The sequence below is a fragment of the Amphiura filiformis genome, chromosome 6 (genome assembly GCF_039555335.1).
Source record: "Amphiura filiformis chromosome 6, Afil_fr2py, whole genome shotgun sequence".
NCBI lineage: Eukaryota > Metazoa > Echinodermata > Ophiuroidea > Amphilepidida > Amphiuridae > Amphiura > Amphiura filiformis.
In genome coordinates, this window is record NC_092633.1 from 35,949,218 (window position 1) to 35,976,586 (window position 27,369).

At 35.8% G+C, this 27,369-nt stretch overlaps 1 protein-coding gene across 6 annotated transcripts in view; it reads left to right on the forward strand.

The window, feature by feature from the left end:
* The window catches only part of LOC140155346 (1-phosphatidylinositol 4,5-bisphosphate phosphodiesterase delta-4-like), a 112,326-nt gene that overhangs the window by 27,564 nt on the left and 57,393 nt on the right, over positions 1–27,369 (forward strand). For 3 of the 6 annotated variants that reach the window (XM_072178152.1, XM_072178154.1, XM_072178153.1), the window contains exons 6-7: positions 16,944–17,010; positions 19,455–19,556. In XM_072178152.1, the coding sequence (XP_072034253.1) occupies positions 16,944–17,010; positions 19,455–19,556 (169 nt within the window). The remainder of the gene's footprint in view (positions 1–16,943; positions 17,011–19,454; positions 19,557–27,369) is intronic. The other 3 variants (XM_072178155.1, XM_072178156.1, XM_072178157.1) reach the window with 1 other exon arrangement.

Here is a 27,369-nt window from a genome sequence, read left to right on the forward strand (position 1 = left end):
CTTCTTTTTTTTGTTGCAAATTTATAAAGTATATAAATATGTTCATCATCTCATGTCTTGAACTTATAAAATATCTCTACATAAAAAGTGGTTTTAAACCATTTTAGAAAATCATTTTAATTAGCCCTATATATTTTTTTGTTTACTGTATCCTGGTAACTGAGATGTGTGTTTCATAACAATCCATAATTTATTCTATTGAACATGTCCAAGTAGAATACATGAATAGAATACATTAAATCCATTGTTATACTATCTATAGAAATAAACTCACTGATTATAACACTGAATAAATTAAATAGGCTAAATAATCTCTTCCACATAGATAATTTAATAATACACCATGTATGTATCTTCTATAATATGTAGTTAGGAAAAGAGATTAAAAAAGGCTATAAGGTCATCAAAGGTCAGGTTATAGGTCAATTGGTTCAGGTCAAATTCAGGCATCAATTTGGAATACATGTGATAGTCTGTGATATCATACATGTCATAATGAGGCATCAATTTTGATATTTTGTCTGTTACTGGATATAATGGAAATGTGTGAGGTGGATATACTAAAATACCTTGGGATGTAAATGGTGAGTACAATTTAGATTGCCTAGTTGAGTTGGATTGGGCAAATAAATATAAAATAGTTACCAAAATCACAAAAATGAAGTTTCACAAAAACTACCTAATATGGTGGTATAGGTGACAAAAAATACAATCTTTTTCAACATTGCTGTAGTGTGGTTGTGGTAACCTGTTACCTATGGTTTAATTAAGTTTCAGTGACATAGTGTTGCAAGTTCAAAATACAAAATATAGCTCGACATTGAAAATAGAAGCATTTTAACCAGTTCGTTTTTTGATAGTTGTGGAGCACCAAGTTCATGAAGTCATAAAAGAAATCAGGGACCACTTATTCCCATTTTACATATCAACATTATTTCCCTAATGTGTTAGCAACACATATCCAAAATTTTAACGAAATCCGTTGATAGTAAGCTTTCCAAAATGAAGTGAATTTAAATCATCAGTGATGTACCTCCTTTTGGCTTCTATCTTCAAAAGGATGTAAGCTACATTGATACCGATGCCACCAATAAAACGAGAGATTTGCCCCTTCATTTTGCATACCACTTTGTCCAATTTTTTTTGTAATTTCTTCACAAAATGCAAAAAATGCCAAAAAAAAAATCAATGGGTGTAGTACCCCTTAATACATAAAATTTAGCAAATTTTAGTAAATTTTAGAAAATGGTTTGATCAAGCTGTAAGGCAATTCGTTGACTGCATTAATTGTGATTACATATGAATCATTGCATGTAATGACATTGACCAATACAAATTTATGAGTAATTTTGATTAATTACTCAGTTTTAATTCAAAGTCAGTCAAATCTGGAAATAAAATAACATGCATGCAAGTAGTGCAGCACTATGATAGGCAAATAGAGAATTACAGAATTAAAGTTTTTCTGTCATTATATAAAAAAAAAATGAAGCATCAAATGAATCTTATTTTTGTCCAAAGTTTGTGCTCATTATGGTTTCATAAAGCATTTAGGCTATTTTCTACTGCTTATTTCTGTATTATATTCCTTTAAGGATGAAGTGTGTTGATACAAATTTCTACATAGTAAGTGGTTGTTGTCACTGACACCTTAGCTGGGCAGCACCACTATCCAAATATTTTACAAGAACCGTAGAGTCTCTAGTTATCTCAGTTATACTTGCACTTCAACTTGAAGCTTATAGAGAAAGAGCCAAAATTCAGAAAATCTTAATCTACTTCCCATATAGCATCATTACTTCATGATGCACTTCATATTTGTTCATGTTTGGCTCCGAGTCCTGATCATAATGGCTGTCACGTCCTCCAGTAACAAACTGACTCATTTACTATGTACTATATATTCAACCTAATTACCACCCTGGGCACTTAGTAATTTTCAGGGGGTCTTATAATGTATTATACATAATATCCCTCTCGTTTGATTGATGTACATGTATACTGAATTTTACATAGGGCAACTTGACTTTTGGAAATTAGTAGGACCACTGGTCTCCAGTTATCTCAGAGACATTTTTGCAGTATTTAACAGTTAATATTTGTATCATCATTTTATTTCATTCAAATCAAACATATACAGAATATAAAAAGACACAGAATTTTAATGAGGGGATGCTCAAAAGGCCAAGAGGCGCCCCCTTACACTGACCTAAGTTACAACATACAATTAATTACAAAAAACTTACTAAATAAAAGAAGAAAAGAAAAGGAGAGAAGAACATGCAATTAAAGAATCAGTATAATTATTCATAACATTTTAACAAATAGATATTTCACAGTTCACACAAGAAATTGATAGGGGTGGGGATGGGTGGGGTCATTAAATAATAGATATTAGATGTAATTTATTATAAGACTTCTTTATTTGTGACCTAAATTGGTTGACTGATTTTGCCATTTTTATGTTTTTATCATGAAATTCAAATTGGACAATTGTCACACTACTGTATAAGTGGTAATTTTCGCGAGGGTTTTATTTTCACGAATTTCGCGATTAGAGCTCCAACCGCGAAAATAACACCTCGCGAATGTATGCAATAATGTATTACAAGTATAGGAAGGACTGGGCAATCATGAAAATAACTTTCACGAAAATGTGTCTCTCACTCCAGATCGCGAAAATAACTGTACGTGAAAATTACCACTTATACAGTACTTCATGCTACAGTTCAATTTAAGAAATAGGAACTGTATAATTAGTGTTACAATCAATGAAACCTGGTGTCCAGATTGTTTTTTTAAAATTAAATTATAACTTTTAACCTAATTTCATGCGATTGCAAAAAGTAAAATATTACTATGCCCACGGAAACGCCGCCGGGATCATACCACAGATATTGGAACACATTTTTCCAATATCTGTGATCATACACTGCCGACATAATTTACATGCACCAGCAGTGTGTATTATGCACATTCTGAGACTTAAGACCCTGCACGGTTTACATAAAACATACTTGATATTTTCTCAATTGCCACTTCAAATGCATATATACTTGCCTGACCAGCAAAATTATAATTTGAATTTAAAGCACAGGCTTTAGAAATATTGGCATATGGAAAATTATATACATGTTTTACTGGTTGTAAAGAAAAAATAAAATCGCTTATTTTTACTGCTCATAAAAAGAGAAGTAGAAAGATAATAAAATATGATTTGATCTTTTTATAGGTCTATAAAATAAGATAAAATAAGAAAAAAATTGGTATAAAAATAAATTATTATTGACTTCATCTTCGTAAATTTTAATGACTATAGTGTCTCATATGCACATGGGAATGATAACATGGTAATGATATTTTTTTGCTGAATTTCTACATAATACAATGTATGTCGAGGGTTGAGAACCAGAAAGGAATCCTTTGTGAGTTGAGGCTTTCTGGATCTCAACCCTCTATGTATATCTGTTGGTTTCCTATCTACATTTGGTTGCGCTTATATATTACATTTAGAACAGGTACTGATGGGGGGGCGGGGGTCACTCGCATACCAAAGTGGTACGCATGCTCGTCCACAAAAAAAAAAAAAAAGGGTTGATTTTTGGCCTTGTGGCGGCGTCGACGTTTTTAGAAAAAAGGGTGCTTTTCAGGTAAAGTTTCAACGTTTAGGGTATATTTTTTCAACTTCAATGGGATTGTTTTAGAAATTACGCCATTTAGGGGTCCATTTTAGTTTCTTGCGCCGAATTACGCCATATTTTAGGGGTAAAATTTACAGAGCCTTACGCCAATAAGGGGTGAAATTTTTCGACACTGATCACGCCATTTAGGGTCCATTTTTGAGGTACTGGGACGAGCATGCATACCACTTTGGTATCATGAGTGACTTCTCGGAGGGGGGTGGTGCCAACTTCAAAGGAGAGGGAGAAGAGGGAAAGAGGGGAAAAGAGAAAGGGGTCACAATGAAAGCAACATGAAATTTGACACACTGATGTAATTTTTTTTATTCTCCGCAATTAATATGGCCTATGTTAAAAATACATTGCAGCTCTATAACTAGGTAACAACCATATGATGCGGCTTAACTTTGCCTAATCGGGACTATGTCTACTTATAGACCGAAAATTTTAATACCCGTCTTTTTACTCGAGCAGTCAATTGGAAATTCATAACTATAAGGGCCTATGGTCGGAAAATAAGCAAAAATATTGTTAAACTGGTCCACAAAATGGCTTCAATTTGGCCTTCATCTGCTTCTTCAGGAAGATATTGCAGAAGGAGGCATAACTAGGGGGGTTGCAGGAGGCTTGAGCCAGTGGGAAAGACTAGAACTAGCCCCGTTCCACAAACCGTGACGCCTCTGAATAGCGACCGAACATGCCGAAGGGAGCACCGAGCGTAGCCATGACGGGGTTCAAACCTTGCGATCATGAGTCGGGATTCTTAACCGTTAGGGCAACAGTTCTTTCATATACCTGGTATGGAATGTGATGTGCTACGCTCGGTGCTCCCTTCGGTCGCTATTCGAGAGGCGTCCGGGTTTGGAGAACGGGGCTAGTTTACACAGATGTCTATGATGATTGATGAGGGTGTAGATTTTGCCTCTATCTATAACACAACATTTTCTACATGCTTACCCAAAGTATAGTAATAGTTACGTAGATATTTGTATCACAGACTAGACAAGTGAAAGAATTAAAAAGTGGACAGGTTTAACATAGCATGATAAAAGAACATGAATTCAGAATATTTAACCCCTAAATGTGAAACTGAAAGTTATTTGCGTAGTTAAACACATACACATATATTTTTTTAACCCGACCCTTTTCACTTTTTTGTGTTTGGTCTTGAGCTGAGACGAATATAAAGTTACATTCGTCTCAGGTCTTGAGTGGTCATGTGAGATCTGTAGTGTCCTCATGTAATGTTAGAATCTCTGAGTGTCTTGTTAGTTGAAAAAAGGTAATCCATATCAGATTTGATATTAAGAAGGAGATTAAAAGCAGTTTAGCAGAATGAATGAGAGGGTGATTAAAACAGTTCTTTGCACCTTTGTTTAGAAAAATTCATTGAAAAAATATATATAATGTTCTGGTACATGTATAAATGTACATACTGCATGTATGATATGATAATCATGCATTAAGGTAGAATTGATTCATTATTGACTGTCTGCTGGTAAATTCACTAGGTGAATAAAAGAAGTTAATGATTTTTAAAATAATTCAATTGTTTTTAAAGCAATTAAGCCACATGGTTCATTTGTTCGCAACAAGAATTTAAGCTTTCCATGGACACATACATATATTTCATGTTGCATTTGGTACAACACAGAATCGATAGCTTTTATAGTGTATATTTCACCTTGTCCTGTTATTGATCTAGGCTGGACTGTATTATCTATAAATGCCTTACAATTGTTTTACCTACAGCAAGTAACAGGAATTTAATTATGGTGAGTTCAATGTGCTAATGAACAGGATAAATCAATTGAATTATGCAAATGCTCAGTAGCTAAAATCAATTAACATGTCCCACAGAAGTTATCGTACACTTCCCACAATGCATTTCTTCCCTGTTCTGATTTGCTATTCATAGTGACAAGGTAGCATTCATAGTGACAAGGTAGCATTCCAAGTACTGCAAAATTATGCAACATGATCTTCATCCATAGCATTGTCTTTTTTATAAACAGTTCTTGTTTGTCACTCACTATTGACCTATTTTGCACTGAATAGTAAATCAATATTCAGTACAGGGAAGAAATGCATTGTGGGAAGTGTTAGATATTTACTCTGAACATGTTAAACCAGGCTAAAGGTGTCAAATGTGAAATTCAGATGCAAGCAAAGATTAAGATACACAGCAAAACCACAATAAAATACAGGTACATTTAGACAATTGGAATGTAAAAGCTCAATTGTGCAGAGAGGGGGGGGGGGGCAAATATTTTAGTCCTATTTTTTTTAGTAATTTTAATGACACTTACTCTTTGCCATCCCCATTTTATTCCAGAAAATTATTTTTAGGTGGTTAACACAGGGGGCTACCCCAGCTCTGGCTACGCCATTGGCCTGAATGGATGCTTCGCACTAGCAGGTCACAAGACATAGCTAGGAGCAAGAGACACAAATAATGTATGTGATATGTGATGTGAGGATCACATAAACATGCATATTATTTTTGTCTCCTATCATCTTACACCTTGCTAGAGTGAAGTAATCAGACCATCTCCTTAATTTGATATTTATTGTTTGGCCGTGGAGACACTTGAGCGATGAACTGATCATGAATAGTTTAAGCTTCACCAGCTTTCTGCTGTAGCTTTAGCTCTGTGAGGTGCAGTTGGATATAAGCTCTATACTGGAAATTTTGAGCATAGAAGATACATTTTTTTCTTTTGGGGAAAAAATGTATATCTTCAATACGAAAGGTCAAAATTCTCCCAGCTATACACTGCAAGTACATATCCTTAGATTTATAAAGTTCAATAAACAGAAATGTGACAATGTAGGTAGAACTTTTTGAATGACCCTCATACATCGCAAAAATTTAAAAAAAATTATCATCATCATATCAGAAGGACATTCCTTGTATTCAGAATGCAATTTGGTATACCTAATGTGCTCTCGTCTCAGGTCCCAAAAAAATACTGTGCAAAAGTTGCTATCCGTCCCTTTAAAGGTGGTACGTGTATTTATAGACAGTGCATTAGATTAAATTTCATTGCAGATTTTTTGTGCCACAGTAATTACCATTTTTGCATTTGTACTTACTATTGTAATGAATATGTAATGTCTCAGTAACTGGTTCACGCTTGGTTAGCATTTTTGTTTGCAATCTATTCAGCTTATATTGTAATCATTTTAATTGCAGTTCAGAGTACAGTTAGAGTGAACTTGACCATTTGGTCTGGCAACAATCGATTTTGACGTCGTACCATGACAACGAATAATGTTACGCAAAATATGTCATACTCTATTAATGATTTCAAAATGCATTGAATTTGTAACCATTTTGAAATCATTAATAGAGTATGACATGAACACAAATCATGGATGTCATATTTTCCGAGTTTTTTCATTAAAAATTTATTTATTCATTTATTTATTTATTTATAACATTCGCCAGGCAAAACCCAATATTGACAAACAATAAATTGGAGGGATGCCTATTCATGAATAAAGGTACCAAAAAGGTACCAAAACATGCCAAACAGACAAAAGAAGCAAAAGGAAATAGCTGGGAAAATATACAAAGAGACTGGCTAAAAGAGATGGGATTGGACAGCCAATTTGGAGGCCTGAAGGGAAGTTGACTTGACGATGGCTTCTGATAAGTATAATTCCAAAGTGAGAGAGCGTATTCAATTCTTATATGAAATTGTCACCCCTTCAAAAAATTTACAATGGGGGGGCATAAATTAGAGAGATTGTGGTATTTAGACCAAAACATACCAGTTTTATTGATTATATTCACTGCACATCTTTTGAAATTTAAAATGTAAGATTTTAATCCCATTTTCTATCTACATTCGTTTACCATATTTAATTTGTCCATATATTCAATTTGTGGACCTGTTTCATTTTACATTATTGGTTTTGTAATATGATATGTTACCAAACCTTAAATTGACACCATTCATATTGATCAGGCTGTTTACTTGCCCGATGAACCATAAAGCAATGCAAACATATAATTTCAATACTGTACACGTACTGGAGTATACTAAACCAGTGTCCTTTATTGTTGTTTGTTTGTTTACCTAAGTTGGTTAAAAAGGGCATTGGTCCATGGAAAATCTGTGGTCCTGGCTGATTCAAAATGCACAAGCCAGGCTAATGTGGCCCATACACAATCAATTTCATTGATCAATATTGGGGACCCTATAGATGCAGGATTGGATACAAAATAATATTTCTCTTCAATATTATTGAAGAGATCTAATCTAGTTTGATTTTATTGACGGTTGGACTTTAAAACCACTATTGATGTTCATGTGCACAATGGCAGATTTTGTATCCACTCTTGTATCTAGGGTACAATAATATTAATGTCTCTTCATAGTTAAAAGGAAGAAGATATAGTAAGGAGGAGGGAGGAGTCAACTTGATTACAAATACCCAGGAGGGGTACTCGGTACATATATAACCATACAGGGATGTGCCGCAAACATGGGTAGCATTTTCGGCCTTTTGGTATATCAATGACCCCTTTTCCCAGGTCAATTTTGGTAAATGGATGGGCCCTTTTTTCAAAATTTTCTCAATATTCTTCAGGAAATAGTCCAATTTCGCCTCACTGTAGCCAGAATTTTAGAAAATTCCCCATAATCTTGGGAAAAATTTGTAACAGCTACAACAATTTGTGTTAAATTTGGCTGAAACTTTTGACATTTGGTATATCGATGGATCCAAATTTCTTGCAAAATTGGTATATTGATGGGTCCACTTTCAAATTGTCGGCGGCACAACCCTACCCAAACCGAACTTGAGTACCTCCCTGGGCCTGAACAAGGCAAAATGAGGAAAGGAGGGGGATAAAATGGCAGAGGAAAAGGGGAAAGAAAGGAGAAAGAAAAAAATAGAAGAGAGGACAAGAGAAAAAAAGACTTTTGAAGAACATGATCTCCTCAGTCAGAGCATTGAGATCCTTGCACGTCAATCTGGAAATTGATGCCAGTATACCACTGCTAGGGACAGAGTAGTGTGTAGGATAACTCTCTCAACATTCAACGCTCAACAATTTAGGTGTATGACAATAAAAGCAATAGGTTGATGTCCAATTGGACTATCAAAGAGCATGCATGCTTCAATTAGTAATGATCAGCATGTTTTTACTGAGCAAACGGTTGCGAGTGACCTTGGGTTGATGTGAGGAATACGCGGTAATGGTCCCAGCAGAGTAGTGTGTAGGATAACGCAACATTCAATGCTCAACAATAAGAAAGGTGTTTGACAATAAAATGAAATAGGTTGATGCCCAATTGGACTAGCTATCAAAGAGTGTTATTTCAATTACTAACAATCAGCATGTTTATACTGAGCAAACGGTTGCGGTTGGGGTGATGCGAGGAATACGCGGTAACGGCCCAGCAGAAACAGATAGGGTGAAGTTGAATGCACGGTGATGCAAGTGAATCCGTCAATGACATTTTGAGGTGGTTAATAGTAGTCCGACGAATAGGACCTGTTTTTTTCTCAGTTACCAACTATAGTACTCATCACTGCTTATGCAGATTCTGATTGCTCAAGAAAGATTGTCACTGGACTTTTGTGATTCGTCTTTCTTGCACCATATGAGATAGTGGTCATAGTCTGAGACTCTGAGCTGAACCTAGTCTGGTAAATAAGAAAAAAAAAGGTCCTACTCGTTGAACTAGTTAATATAATAGTGGCGAATATGCGGTAACATTCACAGTAGAAACAGTTTAGATGATGATTTTTGGGGGTGACACTGGAAGTTAGCCTACTACAATACAGTGCTCTCATTCAAAATCTGACTTTGAATGTCACAGAAACTATTTTCTGGACTTCTGCCTTCCCAACGAAATATGTGGGTTGTGAATTGCTAACCTACATTTACAGGACAGCTCTAAATGACCTGGTGAAGGTGAGAGGATTAAAATGCGGGTGAAGGTGAAATGCGTGGTGCTCAGTATAAACACACTGAATGTAAACCTTAATTGAGAAGCAAAATGAGCCGTCTATAAAGTCACTTTAAATAGCTTGCTCCACTGTGTTTTCAAGTATCAATATTGATGAAATTAATTGGCCATACTAGTATATCATATTGAAAATAATGATGGATAACTGTCCTCTTAGAGTTTTATTTTTAAATCACATTATTTCTGATCTTGGAAAATAAAGCATGGAACTCAATTCCCGTTGAAGTGGGTACTCATGTGTGGTCAGCCACTATCAAGCTAATATTGGACTATTAATCAAAATGTGTGACTTTAAACTGAAATTAAATGATGGTGAAATACTCATTGGACCATTTTGTAAGGATTTTCTTTTGATGCATTTTATAGATGCATTTAGCAAAGAATATGATGTTCAAGGTTTTCATAATAAAACACAATTTATCATAAATGATCAAGTTTGCATAAATTTAAAATTAAACTGAAATTAAATGCTGATGAAATGCTCATTGGACCATTTTGCAAGGATTTTCTTTAGATGTATTTTATAGATGCATTGAGCAAAGAATATGACGTGCAAGGTTTCCTAATAAAGTAATCATATTGATCAAGTTTGCATATTGGGGGGGGCACAGTATACATGTATATCTTATCATCCCAAAAGGCCGCTAGAGTAAATATTGTACCGTCCTAAAAGGAATTGTCAAGTTTCTTGCATTACGTTTTGTTACCTGGAGAGATTTGATCATGTCTCACCTCCTTCAACCAAATCGACGGTAATACCTCTTGTAGTAAGGGATCAACATTTAACCACAAATTGCCTCAGGCAAAACTCACATCCTGGGAACTTAATACCACACAAGGTCATTTTTATATGTGCCTCTAGCTATAATGACAGTCTGGTGAATGTGGTCAACTCATTGACAGATATCAACCTCAGGAGGGAATTCAATTTTTGACCAATCCTCTTCAGGTAGTTAAACGTAATGTAAAATTTTTGAAAGACATTGTAGGAACTGGCCACTAATTTCAGACCTGCTTGCACACCTGACTTTGGCCAGCTTGGCTAGACCTGGCTGTTGGATTGTGGAGAGTTAGGTTGAACAGTATATTGCAAATAGCAGACAATGTCCAAGAGAATTCTGGATGAAAGCTTCCTCTCAGTAATTAAGCAATCATAGTTTGTGAGAAATAAGAGAAAGTTAATCATTAATCATAGCAGATAAATTGTTGCAAATTCTGGTTATTTAAAAAAATTGCACAAACATAATTTTGTAATCAATATCGTGCCTTTGAATAATTGTCTTGAAATTGGCCATAGCACGATTCTACGATTTTTGGGCAAAATTTGAGGTAGGAAAAACATTAATTTTGATGATTTGTATGACGTTTTATGTTGAAAAAAGGTAATTGCTATAGTCACTATGCCATCCTCAAGGCAGTAAAGCTGAAATATAATGTATATACTTAATTTCATCATTACGTTTAGAGATACAATAAAAGCAAGATCTAGATTACTGTCTTGAGGAAGGGATATGTAGTATAGTAACGTTTTGTTTGCATTTTAAATATTACCATGTGTGCTTGAAATTCTGCATCCTCATCATTACATCAACATCATGACATGTATCTAAACCAATATTTTTTCTACCAACACACATTACAGGAAATGTGAGGGGAAAGAAATAAGAAATAAAGATAGACAAAGACTGAGAGGAGGGAAGGATGAAGAGAGATGGAAAGAGAGAGGAGGAGCAAGATAAGAGGAGGAGGAGGAGGAGAAGAGAGGAGAGAGGAGCTGATGGAGAGAGAGGAAAGAGATGGAGACATTGAACAGAGCTTTAATAATAAAATGTGGGGAAAATGCTCACTTCAATCATGCTGCTGATCGACATCACTATGGTCTGTGGGGAGGGGGGCTGGGGGAAGGAGGTTCAACCCGCACTAAAAACAAATAATTGCTTCTAACGCACCCCTTCAAATGAAGCTCCCCCACCTGAAAAACAAGGAAATTTGCTTTTTTATTTCTTTGTTTTTAAAGCATTGGATTTCATTTCACCATAAGACCGCACTATGAGCATCCCTTTTATTAGTTGAGTTGCATTAAATTACCATAACATCTTGCATGACATGTTGCACAGGCAAGGTTGAGCAACAGTTGTCATTTCAAAGTGTGTGCCTATTAGAATATGATATACATGTGTTGAATGTATATTTGAGTTAGTTTTATTTATGACAAATCTGCTATGTATAACTTAGAGACCATAATATATCATTTATATGACAAAGCAAAGTATTTTTCATTTTCATGCATGAAAAAAATTGAATTAATGTACAATTTTTCACATGGAATAATCTGATCCAAAAGAATGCAATGCTTAATTGCCCTCCAATTTTAATGATTCCCTGGCAGATATATTTTGTAAACATGCCAAAATAATCCGCTATTCCCCTGTATAGGGTCCATTCACAAACACTTGTTAGGGGGCCTGATGCAAAAACATTTCATCACGAACATTTCCCCCCCCCTTTTCAGATCTCCAAAATTTCAGGGCCCCCCTTTTGACATGAAAATTATCGGACAACCCCATAGAAAAGCATGTAAACTCAATTTTCCCAGGAAAATTTGGGGTCATTTTTTTCAGGGCCCCCCTTATAGGAGGATCAAACTTTTCAGGCCCCCTCCTCTAACAAGTGTTTGTGAACGGTCCCATGTCCTAAACGAAGACAAATATGTCAAATTAAAACAAGCAGCCAATACCTGTACTCTTAGTGACCTCATTTGTTAAAAGTGGTTGAAAATTAAACAAATTGCACTTTTATGTTCTGATCTAAAACCTATTAGGAAGGAAAAAAAATTGCACTTTTATGTTCTAGTCAATGAAAGCATGGCGCTAGTTTTAATGTGCTAATCAATGGAAGTATGGCACCAGTTCTCTGTTCATGATGAATGCAAGCTTTGTGCACATATCATGCATCAATAGGGCATATGCAATGGAGTAAATTACAACTTTTTGCATCTTTGGGTTTTTGGATCATTGTGTCTTTATTTCTTGAGCGATTTCAACGAATGACGTCTTAAATCCGAGGTAAAAGGTGCAGCTATTGGCTGCTGGTAATAGCTGCTGTTCCCATTATGACATAAATGTCTTTGTTTAGGATATACAGGGCACAGTGACATCGCCCCGATATCTTCATAGTAGAAATCGCCATGGTAGGTTGAATGCACAGCCACCCATGACCATTTTATTCGGACCTTATGAGATGCATATTATTAGCGAAGTGACCTGACTAAGGCTACTGACATAGACAGGGGTAATTGATTTCTCACTCTGTGAGCAAGCTTGTATACGACATTGCGGTCAATGGTTATACTCTCTCCACTTGAGCGAGTGCCGCTATAGCCTGCTGCGCGCTGTAGTCCATACAAGACCAACGCAATATAAAATTGAGAGTCTTGGTCAAATTTTGAGTTCAAAGCGCACGGCCAATTTTCAAAGCGCACGCTAACGACTATAATATCTGTTCAACACGTATTTTCAAGTGTATGAGACCACATTCTTGAGAAAAATTCATTTACGGGAGATATTCATCATTTTCTAACTCAGTATCCGAAGATTTTTGTCTGATATCAAAATCGTGCATAGCAATTCACGTGTATCGATCCCGTGTATTCATTTTAATGTCACTGCTGCACCAAATAATTATTAGCCAGGCGATGTCGGTGTGCAGGGGTGAACATAACTGGTACCTTAATTCTTTTGCGCACTGTATGTGTTTGCAAATGACCCCCCCCCTCCCCCACTTTATGTGTTTGCAAACGAGGCCTCCCCTCCCCCCCCCCACACACACACACATTGTGAAATGGAGTTTGCTGTAGCAGACATTTGATATTTTATATTAAGAAAATCATTCAGTCAGATCATACAGGTGGTGATTTTCCGGGTGATTTTCAAATATTATTTAATATGACAGATATACATGTAAGGAACATGCTGGCCAAGTTTCAGTTTTGTTTATAAAGTGTGGAATATTATTGGTTCTAAATATATGCCAAATTCTGGTCAAGGAGAAATGAGAGAAAAAGTACATGTACATAGCAATCACTAGGATCCACAACATGCTCATCTATCAAGACACAGTTCTTTAACCCCAATACATTTGCACATTCATTGAATGACCTTTGAAAATTTTGGTATAAAAACTCATACTCTGAAAACTTGAGGTCAAATTTTGCACTATGGTTGTTTAATTGAGGTTATTGAACTATGCCATTGGGATGAAGCCACTGTGGTGCATAGTGAATATGAACAGTAAAATAGTTTATCATTGAAAGTGACAATCTACTGGAAGTGAATCATCCTCAACGTAGTCATACCTGGGACAAGTGACTCTCTGCTCAGGAAAGTAACAATTACTATAAAATATCAGCTGTTTCCGGCACAAGAATATTGCAATCAAGCAATAATTTTTGATGTTTAGTGACTATATAGCTTCACTAAGCTTAATTTTAAGCCAGAGACTTTCATTAAAGCCATAGATTTAACAAAACGAAGCTATAATCCCCGGCTATAATCTCGGTTAAAGGTATAGGAATGCTTTTTATTAAAGTCAATGTTAAAATGCCTCCTCTTTCGACTAATCAATGTTGAAACTTCATTTTCTATGATAAATAAAGACCCAAAGATTGATGGGATGGGGGTAGGGTTGAAGATCACATGTAGGAATGGACTGCTCAGTGCCAGAAGTGGGTAAATACAATAGCTGGCATGTGTAGATGAGTACAATATACTGTGTGTAAATTGCCAAATGTTCACAGGGTAGCTATTGCACTTACCCACTTCTGGCACTGAGCAGTTCGAAATGGTTTACAGCTCCTCAAAATAATGTCAGCATGATTTTGTATTAACAAAAGAATAGTTCAGATGCTGAACCCAATTAATGTTTCCTAACTTATTGAGTAAATAAGGTCACCATCATCTGCCCTGTAATGTTAGCTTAAGGGTAGATGCGGTATTGTTGGTTGAAGCAGCCAAAAAATTGATATTCATTATAAATCTAAATCAATATGTTATTGAAAATAACACTCTCATGCATATATTTTTTTTGGGGGGCTTTGAGGCGTGCCTGAGAGCCAAAGTAAGGCGGCCAAAGCGAAGGCGGAATGTGAAGAAATGCAAAAAGAAGGCGGTGGTAGTAGAAGGCGACAAAAAGAACTAGTAAAGAAATAAGGCGGAAAATTTGAAAAAGTATAAAAATCTGTGAAAAAATGGTACTATATACATATATAAAATCATTTGTGTTTTTTTTTTTTTTTTTTTTTTGCTCTTCACTTTTTCAAACCACCGAAAAAAAATTTGGTCAACCTTTTCGGGCTGTTGAGGAAGGGGCGGCAAAATTTACGGTACGCCACTGACTCTCATGTTTTGCAAAAGTTCATTCTACAAATCATATACTTTGAAAACTTGCTTGATTTATTGTTGTTAATGGGTTATGTACGTTTTACAAAAGTGCTGTTGTTTCAGCCCTCTTGATAACATAATTCAAGAACCATAAGACCTACTATAAAGTATATCTGTAAAATTTGAATTCTTCTACACACTCGCTATGAAATGATCAATGCAATTTTTACCAAAGCTCATTACCATTTGCAAGATGCTGTGAACTACCAAATTGCAAAAGTTTTAATTATATGCTAACCTTAAATTGAATTTTGAGAACTTATGATCAAAGAAGCACATATTTTCTTATTACTTTCTTTGCCAATTACATTTGCTTTTTCAAATTGAGAAAAAGCAGATATATATCGGTTTTGGCATCTCAACTCTTCAAATATTCATGCTAAATCACCAAAGTGTTCTACAAGAAGGATGAAGGATTTTAAGCCAGACTAATGACCTGCTAGGTTCAACTAAATGAGGTGTTATGCTCAAGTACTGATGAGTAGTTCTATGACTATATTTTAGCTTATGAGTACAGATAGACTTTGACTATAGAAGAGATGCTTAAAATCAGGACTATGACAAACTCTCCAATCAGCAAAATCACCCCATACAAAAACTTTGGGGTGAATTCAAGGTGACCATGGTGACTAGCTCCATCCAAAGGAAACTGCCCATACCAACCAGACTATAGGTGTTCAACATTTTGTAAACATTCAGTATAGCGTTGCTAGGGGGTGGGAGGACATATCGACTGCCCAGTGCCAGAAGTGGGTAAGTACAATAGCTGCCATGTGTAACTGCCATGTGTAACTGCCAATTGTTAGATGAGTACAATATACAGTGTGTAAATTGCCTAATGTTCACAGGGCAGCTATTGCACTTACCCACTTCTGGCACTGAGCAGCTGATATGCAGGACATATGGGAATGATATACCTGCCAGACAGGAGCAGGGTGAAATTGATTAAACATATTAAAGGAACATTCACAGTTTTTGTATGGGTGGTTGACTTTAATTTTTTATTTTCATAATTTTGCCTTCATGATGTGATACATCATTATTTGATATGTATGAAAATGACGGGGAAAATGATACCATATGAAAGTTTTATTTTTATAAAACCGCATTCACTTATTAAGTGATAAAATGACAAAATGATCCATTTATGACACACCAAAATGTTTTTTCAATGTAGGCCTACATACAACTAAGTTTGGTCAAATGATTTTGCATTCAGATGCACTGTATCTATTATGTGCACATGTAAATTTTGAGTCTTGAATTTTATTCCATCATTTTAAATAAACTCCCCCTGTGACTGACTTCAGTGCCTGGTGCTAATAAGGTCAAATATGGTACTTAATCCAGTGGCGTGTCCGGGGGACTTTGGGGCTGAAGCCCTCCGCACCTTGTTAAAAATCATGTAACCAATTTTAGCCATTAAGCCCCCAGCATAACTCTGAAAGCTAGCCCCTCTGAGCCCCCCATAGGAACAGATCCTGGACACGCCGGTGTAACAAATAGGTTTGTCTCACATCCCCTGCGTGCATTGGATTTCTGATGGTGAAAACGTTCAAAAATAAAATCTTATTTCAGCAATTTTTATTTTATTTTCAAAACATTATGACAAATTGCCATTGCCAAAACATAATTGGCCAAAGCCGGTAGGTTTTCAAGGGGGTAACCCCTGAACACCTGATTTATTGATAAAAAAAAAAAAAAAAACCGCATACCGCATTGGATTTGTAATCGTTTGGTGGACATTTAAGACAAACTTTTTTTGTGGCCTTATTTGATTTACACAAAATTCCTGATTTTCCTGTTAATATTATTAATTTGATTTGATTTCATTTCAGTTATGCAGGGGAAGATGACTACTGGACACCAGAGGAGTTTACAGACTTCATGCACAAAGAACAAAAGGTAACAGGTCACCGCCACCATAGACACACTCTCTCTACTGTCTATGCCTTCACAAAGTCAACTAAACCATAGACAGTAGAGCTATGACTAAACAAACATCTTGATATTGACACTAGAATTTGGGAGCATTTCGATGGCAAAATTAATTGGGGGGAATCTGAAAATACACCAAATGTTGGACAATTTTTGCCCAGAATGCCATCATACTATCACCATGGACTGCCTTTGTTAAAACTATATTTTGTTTATGAGACTTTGGATGTTTAAATGCCCATTCAGTGATCGCAGCGCTCAGCGAAGGCATAAAAAAAATTTGAATTGTTTATCAATTTCACAAGAGTGAAGGATAAGTCTTTAAAATTGTCATTAGGTATATTTGCTATGAAAATTTTGGCAAAAAACAAGTAACACATCAGTATTGACAATGTTGAAGTCCCATTCACATAATGTAATTAATTTCTCTACTTAAGGGATCTAGAATGAGCGTTTATGGCGTTTCGACAGTATTTTTTGTGGGTCATGAGAGCACCTCAGGCATATCGAATTGCATTCTGAATACGAAGCATGTCTTTCTGATATCAAATAATTTTCTTTTTTGAAAATCACGATATAATACAAATTTTATGACAAATTATTAAAATTTGATATTTTCAAATTTTGATATATAACAGTCCTCGAAGTAAATTTTATAAATCTAATGATATATTCTTAAAGTGTATGTAGCTGGGAGGAAAAAGCCCGACGATGAATTGAAAATTTTGACCTTTTATATTGAAGATATTGATTTTTTCCCAAAAAGACCTAATTTTTTGGGTGTTTTGGGGAAAAAAATTCATATCTTCAATACGAAAGGTCAAAATTTTCAATTGATCGTCGGCTTTTCATCCCACCTATATACACTTTAAGTATAAATCATCAGATTTATAAAGTTTACTTCAATTATTATTAAATATCAAAAATATCAATTTTAATGATTTGCCATAAAATGTGTATTACATTGCAAATTTCAAAAAATCAAAATTATTTGATATCAGAAGGACATTCTTTGTATTCAGAATGCAATTGATATGTCTGATGTGCTCTAATGTCCCACAATAAATACTGTCCAACGTTCATACCCCACCCTTAAGTATACAAATTACAGATTCATGTAAAATGTCTCATTTTGTCTTTATTACGTACACCCCTTTTGGCATAGCAGGATATGCTAGCACATCTATGACACTATGTTGCCAAAATTTGAATTTGACTGATTTTACAATCCTACAATGAGAACATCACTGAATATGCCTTTAATATCTTGTCTTTTTTAACATTTTTTGATAAAATTGCAAACATTTCAATGTTTTAAGTTCTGTAATTCATCTGCAGGGCTTAACTGTGCCAATATCACCTGTATTTCTGTTGCATGCTGTGTTTAAATAAGCTCAAATACAACCTTACTCATCCTTCTTCATTTGTTTGCCTAGGTTGGTACATATGGGACACATCCTTCATGTCCTTGGGCCCGATGAAAAATTCATGTCCAAATCTATGCAAAATACCCAAGCGTTTCGTAATGGGGGTATTTTAAGTGTGGCTTTAAAAAAAAAAATTCTCCAGAGCTGCTTTGGAAAGGGTAACAGTTTGCTCTCTGAATACTGAGAAAAGCGTTCTAGTGTTCAAACAACTTTGATAAAGCTTAGAGCATCTTAACACAACCTGTGTCAACTAAGCAGTTGTTCAATGTACACTACATGTTAAACACCCAGGGGTTAACAGGCTTGTTACTATTCTAAATTGGGTGGTATGTGCAAGATTCAATTATGAAGTTTTATTCAGGTACTTTTGCAGTTGCTTAAATATGTGTTAGTGTTACAAGCCTCGGTTTGAGGCGACTGGGCTCTGGGATGGGTTTTCCCCCTTCTTTCTTTTTTATCCATAGACTAGGGCAGTGAGAAAGGGCAGTGAGAAAGAAGGAGCATATAATACACTGAGCATCTGCTGTTGTTGATAGTGTGTAACACAAATAAAAATTGGTTGGGATTTTCTCTGGTTATTTTCACACAGCAACAAAAACAGCTAGTATCTGATATTATTATACACAAATCAGAGAAGGATGGACGGGATATGAAGATATCTGAATAAAAATAAATCGAGAAGCAAAAAAAATATAAAAAAAACACCATCCCAGAGCCCTGTCGCCTCGAACCCAGATTAGCTTGAGATTGCTCACTACAGTATTGTCGTGTTAAATATGGCGTTAGACATATTTCTGCACATTTATTTAGGTATTTTAAGTTAGCTAATATCAGCATGATGCATGCATATTTCAGATGATATTTTGCTTGTCCCAAGGCATACATCACCCTTTTAATCTTAATGTTAGAAAGTAGAAAGTGGAGGGTTTAATTGCATGTTCTGGATCATAATAACCCCATTTGAATATTTCATTTACTAAAAAGTCAACTGAAGGATTCCATGAATTTGCTGCTGAACAAGAACCAGCACCTAAAAAAGCACATCGCTTTGGCCGTTCTAAGCCCAAAGTTGATGATAGTAATGAGGTATGTTATTGCATGTACGTTTTCATGCATCATGATTTGTCCAACTGAATAACAACTGCATTTTCATACACTATTAACTCAGCTGTGGGATATCATAAGTTTGCTGAAATTTGCTAACTTACAATCATTGAGATGTAACCAAAGAGTACCGACTCTGCCATGTTTGGGCATTGCTTATACGTAGGCATAATTCGCTGCTGTCGTAGTGCACGTTAGTAACCATTGGTTACTGGTTCAAGCCTGTGCTCACACACCTGTTCCGAATTTTGATATGCCATAGACTTTGCATTGTGATCATTTCGATCAGTGGTTCGTAACAAAGAAAGCGTGAGCCAGCTGCCCTAGCAACGGTCATATTCTAACGTGCACTATGCCAGCGAATAGTGTACTTCTGGATAGTTTCGCCATTTGCTGGGTCATAAGCGCCAATCCGGCTTGAAATGTAGGGGGGACAATCAGGCAAAATTGTCAAAAAGTGGCTGATGGGAACAAAAAATGGGTAATTTTGCCGAAAGGTGTGAGGACACGTCTCCCCTGTCCCCACAGGATTGATGCCCATGTACTGGGTAAATTTCGGTAGTTTTGAGTTGGTACTCTTTGGGAATAATCTCTTTGACCGTGATGGTTGAAATTAAATTCTTGCGATTCATAATACGATGCACCACCAGCGGTTGCTCATGCTAGTCAAATTTTGAACCTCCAGGTTCGTCATCACTGTTCTACATGTAGCCAGTGCCACCATTAGATTTTCACCTGAGTATGCTAATAATAATGTTGAAATAGGATTCTGATCTATAGATAGAAAATGGATCTACTACAGGGTGTCCCAGAAAAAATTAGCGGGCAAATGAATCTGGACATAAGTTGAGAAATAGACATTAAAATTAAAAAATTAAAAAAGCTGCGCATAGCTCATTTTATTGTGCATCATATACATAAATTTGATTTGATTTGGTTGAATGGTTAGGAAGAAATGAGCGATTACAAAATGCGCGCACAAATGCAATTCATTCCAAGATTGATCAACAGGCGCTTTTTCACATTCGCTAACTATTTTATAATCCAACAATGTTATGTTATTCATGCTTTTGCTGAAGGTGAACAACGTGAATATAACTTTTGATTTGCCTTCATACACAGTAGTTGAATTATAAGAAACGTAACATGGATTCCTGAAATTGGATAGCTATGACATTAATTAACAGCTTTATTTCTTTTTGCAATATGTTAAACTTTTCACAAAACTAAGAACAACATGATCAAGTGATGAGCTTGTAGCTTCAAATGCTTGATATTGGGCAATATTCTGTTTAACATTTTTTAGTTTTTGAAGTTCAAACTTTTGCCTCACCTCATCCTCACCTCACCTCACCTCACCTCACCTCACCAGACTGTATAGGTTTTATGTTCCACTGAGTCAAAGGCCTTCTCATAGTCTATATATCCAATGCACCTTTGCATTCATTATTAATTACAATATTTGAAGCAACAGTTTGTTTGAAAAACAATGGTCAGTTCAGTTCAGCCTCCCCAAAAGGAGAGTTTTATTACATTGTAAATATAGGCCACCGGCCCTTTTCACATCTATAAAATCAAAGATTACAATATCTACCAATTTTAGAAACACATACAAACAAAGTCAGTCATTTTTTTTTCAATACTGTATCTGGTAACAATGGTCCATACATTACTGAACATTGATAGTGAGCTTCTTTATATTATATTATTTCCTATACTAATACTAGAATGCAATATATTTCATAATTGGCCAAATGTCAGGAGTTCATTTGCTGATATGGAGCTGACATATCAGCATAGCTTTTGTGAAGGGCGGTGCAATTAATTAAGAGCCAATTTGACGATAATTTAACTGAATGAATACAATTTTGACAAGCTCGTATCTTGTGAATTGCATTTTCAATAGTTATGACTGGCATGGTCTGATTGATATCAATTTTCATGTCTTATTGTCTTTATCACTAGGGGTGCCGGGGGAGGGGGGGCACTTAACACAAATGACCATACGGGTATGCTCCCTCGGAAAGACCCCCTATATTTGGCCAAAACAAAGCTCCGAAAGACCCCAGATTTTGATAATTTCAACTCTAAAAGACCCCAATATTGCTCATTCCTTATATTTCTGGGTTTTCAGGCAATTTTCAACCAAAAAGCCAAGAAAGACCCTTGATTTTGACTGTTTGCAGCTCCAAAAGTCACCATTTTACTTGTTCACAGCCCGGTTCGCAGCTCCAAAAGACCCCCTTTTACCGGTACACCATCAGCTCCCACCACCTCAAAATTCCGGGGGAACATACCCACCAAATTTTTTTGATGTGCTCTCCTCCCTTCCCGTGAGGGGTGCACTGTAGGAAGGTAAAATTGGGGTGTGAAAAACAATTTTTGACACACTCACAGGGGGATGATATACATTTTTTTGGAAACCATGCTTGTTGTATGTGCACAAGCAAATGGTGTTATACAGGCCAGATACATAAGGAATAAATTGAGCTGTTTAAAGACAAACCTAGGCCCCAAAAGGCCCCAAAATAGGTTATCTGCACAACCCTTAAAGTCAAGACCTTACAGCTATCTCCGCTTATCATAACTTACATGGGCATACCTTTACACATTTCTATTTCTATTTCCTGGTTTCAAAAACAAGTTTCTTATTTTTGATGAAATACCAAGCCAGGATGAGTGTCAGTGTGTCAAATGTAACAGGCATGCATAGACAGAATTATAGGGGTGAAAATGTTTACCTTTCCTGCATAGGAGATGATAAGGTGAAAATATTAAAGTGGCATAATGTTATAGCGGCATGGATATACACATGCCCCAATCGAAAGTGAGCCTTTGAAAATCTCATTGAGAGTTGCCGAAAAACAGATAGTGCCCCTCCAGCCCCTCAATTAACTTTGGTGCCCCCTCCTCCCCCCTTGAATGACTTTAATCTTTATCCTTCAATTTAGGTGAAAATGAATGTATGAACTAACAGTTAAAAGCTAAACACTGGATGTTAAGAATTGCCTTTAACTGTATGAAAAAGCAAGATATGACAATTAATAACAATTGAATTTCACATGAAAATACTTTGTTGAAAGCATGATAAAGGAAGCAAAGAATCTTATTTGAAATGTACTAAAATAAAAAAGGGTATGATAATTGTTAATAATAGTAACAAATCATTTTTTATAGCTATTAATAACAATGATAATGATGATTATGATAATAATAATAATAATAATATTAATTGCTGAGGCTGTGCATGTACAATATATGCATGTTGGCTGATAAACACATGCTGAATGCATGGATTTTCCCTTTGTGGACAAATCTGAAATACAAGCAGGATATCTATGGTATCAGTTTAGAGAAGTTTTTACCAGGGTTATCTAAAACAACAATTTATATTATCTAACTGTCATTGACGGCTACCTATATCACATCAATGCATTACAGTGCAATTCAGTGCACAGTTATACATAGGCTTAGGAAGATTTTCAACATTGGGGGGCTGGAACTTGAAACAAATTTTGTGGGGCCAGACTGGGGGTGCGCGAGAGGGGACCTCCCCGCGCAGTCAGAAAAATTTGCAAAATATAGGTCACAAAGACCCCCTTTCCCTTTATTTTATCACAATTTTTTAAGTTCACCTAGGATTATTGGGGGGCTGAAAGGTATTCCAGCCCCCGCACCAAAATTATTGAGGGGGATCAGCCCCTCAAGCCCCCCCCCTGGTTCCTAAGCCTAGTACTCCAATGCAATATTTGTTTGTTTTTACTGTAAAAATGGGTGGGGGGCAACCATTTTTGGCAAGCCAGAAGGGGCAAGCAATTTTTTTTTGGCACCTTTAAATATAACACTCTGAGAAGAAAACAGTACGAAAAGTCTTAAATATGCAAATTTTCCCGCCTGCTCGCTGCACATAATCATAGATCGTCAGATGATCTATGACATAATTAATATCTAGACAATTTAAGATTTGCAAATTGGGATCCAACAAATTTGACATGGGGGGGCAAGCAATTGTATTATTATTATTTTAGGATGACATGATTGGTGAAACATGTAATACGTGCTACACATGTTAGGAAGTGAAACAAGACATACTAAATCACTATACTGTTAAAGTATAGTTTTTTTCATGGAACATTAATTTTCACTTGCTTTTCACACTCAACACCTGCCACAGATATAAAAGATTTTCTTTTATTTATATTAACCTCCTGGACACTACTGGTCATCTAACAGCTTTTATGATTGGTTGATAACTTGAAATGCTCATTTCAATTGCCAATTATGACTAGGTTTTAACTATATATGGTCAAACTTGCATCTTATTAATACCCTCCTTGATTGGTTCATATTGGACACAATATTCATTTTGGCCAATTGGCAGGTAGTTCTCATGGGGTTAAGATGGCAAATGAAAAACAAGCAAAGTAGTTCAAAATTGACAGAGCGTGAACAAATTACATGCACAATAATTACCACTTCTTCAGTATGTCCTACAATTAGGGATGACCATCATAATTTCATGTTGCCCCTTTTGCTACAAAAGATTGTTTTCTGGAAAGAACTCATCAACAGAAGTATTTTGGTGGTTAAATGGTCAAAATCGGTCAAAAATTTTTCGAATTTTGAATTTTCAAAGTTTCCCATTCTGACGAAATAAATTGACAAAGTCTAAATATAGCAATGTGAGCAAAATTGTTATAAGCATATATTTACCTTTTTATATTTCTTTATTTTAATATATATGCAAACATGAAATAAGCATATTGTGAAAGTATCAAAGGGTTTCTTATGAAATGGCACTTTACTAGTCAATAGCATTAAGTATTTCTTCAAACCGAGGCACTGAAATCATGCTTTTAGAAAACATTTGCCAAAAATCATCCATAATAGCCAAAGTGGCACAAAATCAAAAGTCCAGGTGAACTTTTTTTCCACAACAATATACACTACACATAAGAAAAATACTAATGTACTACAAGGGATTTTCAACATAAGAATCCAAACAATCAAGTACCAACATGCACAGCTTTGTCCTGATATCACTTCTGGGGTTTTAACAAAATGTTTAACCTCTATTGTGATTGGCAGCAGCATAAGGTATCTCTTTGATAGCTGATAATGCCCAGCCATTCAGCAAGTGGCTAATAACTGACCTTGATAGGCTTGAATGAATACTGTCATGTGCTACAAAACCATCACACTCCAGGGACTGGTCACTCCATATGCTACAGGGAGCACAGTACTTTAACAATGGAGTGAAAGACTCATTATTGATTAGGTGCGTATTTTAAAAGTACAGCTCCTGTGCGTGTATAGCAGCAAGTCAGTGCAGATGGTATAAATATAAGAAAGTGTTTAGGGTTGAGATCAGGTGAATAATACAACAAATGAGCATGAAACTTCACATTTATGTTCAGAAAGGTGTCTATTTAACATGATTCGAAAGGTGTTTGGAAATTCCAAAGGGAAGCTGGTGATTTAATTTTAACTCGAGATCTACTTGTCCGCTTTTTTTTTTCCTTTTTACAGAGGGTATGATAGAGGTAATAACAACAACTCTGCCAAATTACAGCTCAGTAGGTCAAGGTGTTCACCTGATCTTATTCATCTGAATATTTTGTGCCATTCTGAGCAGTGCTGCACTGGGCCACTGGCAATTAAGCGCACTGTGGCGATGGACCAATTTTGACTCACACTTACAGAAAAACCAAATAAGTTATGATGCTGTAATTTGCAGGATAGTTACAAAACATAATTGGTATTAACATCTCCAATTTTTACAGAAAAATTATGAAAAATAAAAGAATGAGCTCAATTTAGAAATGTCTGTGCACAGTTGAGCTCTCTGCATGTCTATGGGAGTGTTCTAATCATGTTGATGGTTCATTGGTCATCCCTACTACAATGTACATGTCTGAAAGGCTAAGTAAAATAATTAAAGATGATTAAACTTATTTGCACAACATATACAGATAAGGTTGTATTTAACAAATGATGGATTAAGATTAATCCTCTAAATGATATTTATTGTACCAAATAACACGTATAACACATGTAATTTGTTATTTGAAACTTTGGAACTACTGTAGGTTAGCGAAGTTGAAACAAGGATGCGAGCCCTGCTTTAAATAAACCAAAATCTGAGGCAACCAATACCATGGTATAAATATACATTTTGGCAGTCTTAGATTGCACCTTCCAACCATTAATTTGCCCAATTATCAAACAAATATCAAAATTTGACTACAAAATACTTACAAATTTGCTAAATTTTAGGTCATAGGTAAGTCTGTTCACAATATATACCCTTCATTATATCAAAAACAGCTTCTTGTAACTTTTACGTAGCATTATGTATTCCTTGAAAAAAGGTGAGCCCTCCAGGCCAAAAGCCTCTGAAAGTCATTGAGTAAAGTCAGCAAGAGGACCCAATGCTAGCTGACTCAAAGTCAATACAATGGACTCAATGCCGACTCAAAGTCAGCACGATGGACTCATTGCTGACTCAAAGTCAGCACGATCTACTCACAGCTAACTCATAGTCAGTACAATGGACTCACAGCTGACTCATAGTCAGCACAATGGACTCACAGCTAACTCATAGTCAGCACAATGGACTCACAGCTAACTCATAGTCAGCACAATGGACTCACAGCTAACTCATAGTCAGCACAATGGACTCACAGCTAACTCATAGTCAGCACAATGGACTCACAGCTAACTCATAGTCAGCACAATGGACTCACAGCTAACTCTTAGTCAGCACAATGGACACACAGCTGACTCAAAGTCAGCATGATGGACTCACTGCTGACTCAAAGTCAGCACAATGGACTCCTGGGATGCTGAGTTCAACATCAATCTATGGCATTACCTCTTACAAAGCATGCAAAGTGAAATGTAGATCAGTGTAACATTAAAATTGAACAATTTAAGTTTGGGCCTGTGAAAATTGATGCTGGCCCATAGATTTAAGCTTATTTTGAGCACCGAGTGCCGGATGCTACTTGTAAGATATTTCAAGTCGGTAATAATCGGAAACTTGTGAGGAGTGTCGCAGTGAGCTTGTTCAGTTCAGAAGGGCATTGCTCACAAGCCTTTCACCACTATGAGTAGCTATCAATAATGGTACATTATGAATGCATCCAGATTCAGGTGTGCAACCAGCGTGGGTGTATGTTCTATATAATTCAGAGGGTCATTTTTAAATCTTCCCCAGTGGGAACAGAAAAAGGATTCAAAAGGTGCTGATTAACAGCGTTCGAAATTTTGGTTGTCCGGACAACCAAAAATACTGATTCGGTTGTCCGCCGGACAACCATAAATCTAGCCAAAAGTCACATTTGTAGGCCTACGGACAACCAAAAACTTAGACAGACAACCAGAAATTGTAATCTGGTTGTCCGTGGGACAACCATTTATTTTTCCTAAATTCGAACACTGCTGATTAAGCACTAAGATTCATTGTACCAAATGTTCATATTGGAAATACACTTAAGTTTTTTTTGATATACATAAGGTTCATAATTCTGAAAGCTCATATTATAAAAATGAATAGTATTATGCATTTTTTCTTTAAATCATGAATGGTATATTAACCCCAACTCCATCTCTGCTTTTTGCTAAAGTGGAAGAAAAAATTTATATTTAAATGTTCGGTTAGTGATTAATGTTGCTTCATTAACTCTTTCATTATCGCAATGCATTGCTGGAGCTCTAAAATCAAAAATTTTTTGAAGGTGAAAAAAAAAATGAATTAACTCCAGACTTGCAGCGATGCAGGGCGGACTAGAAG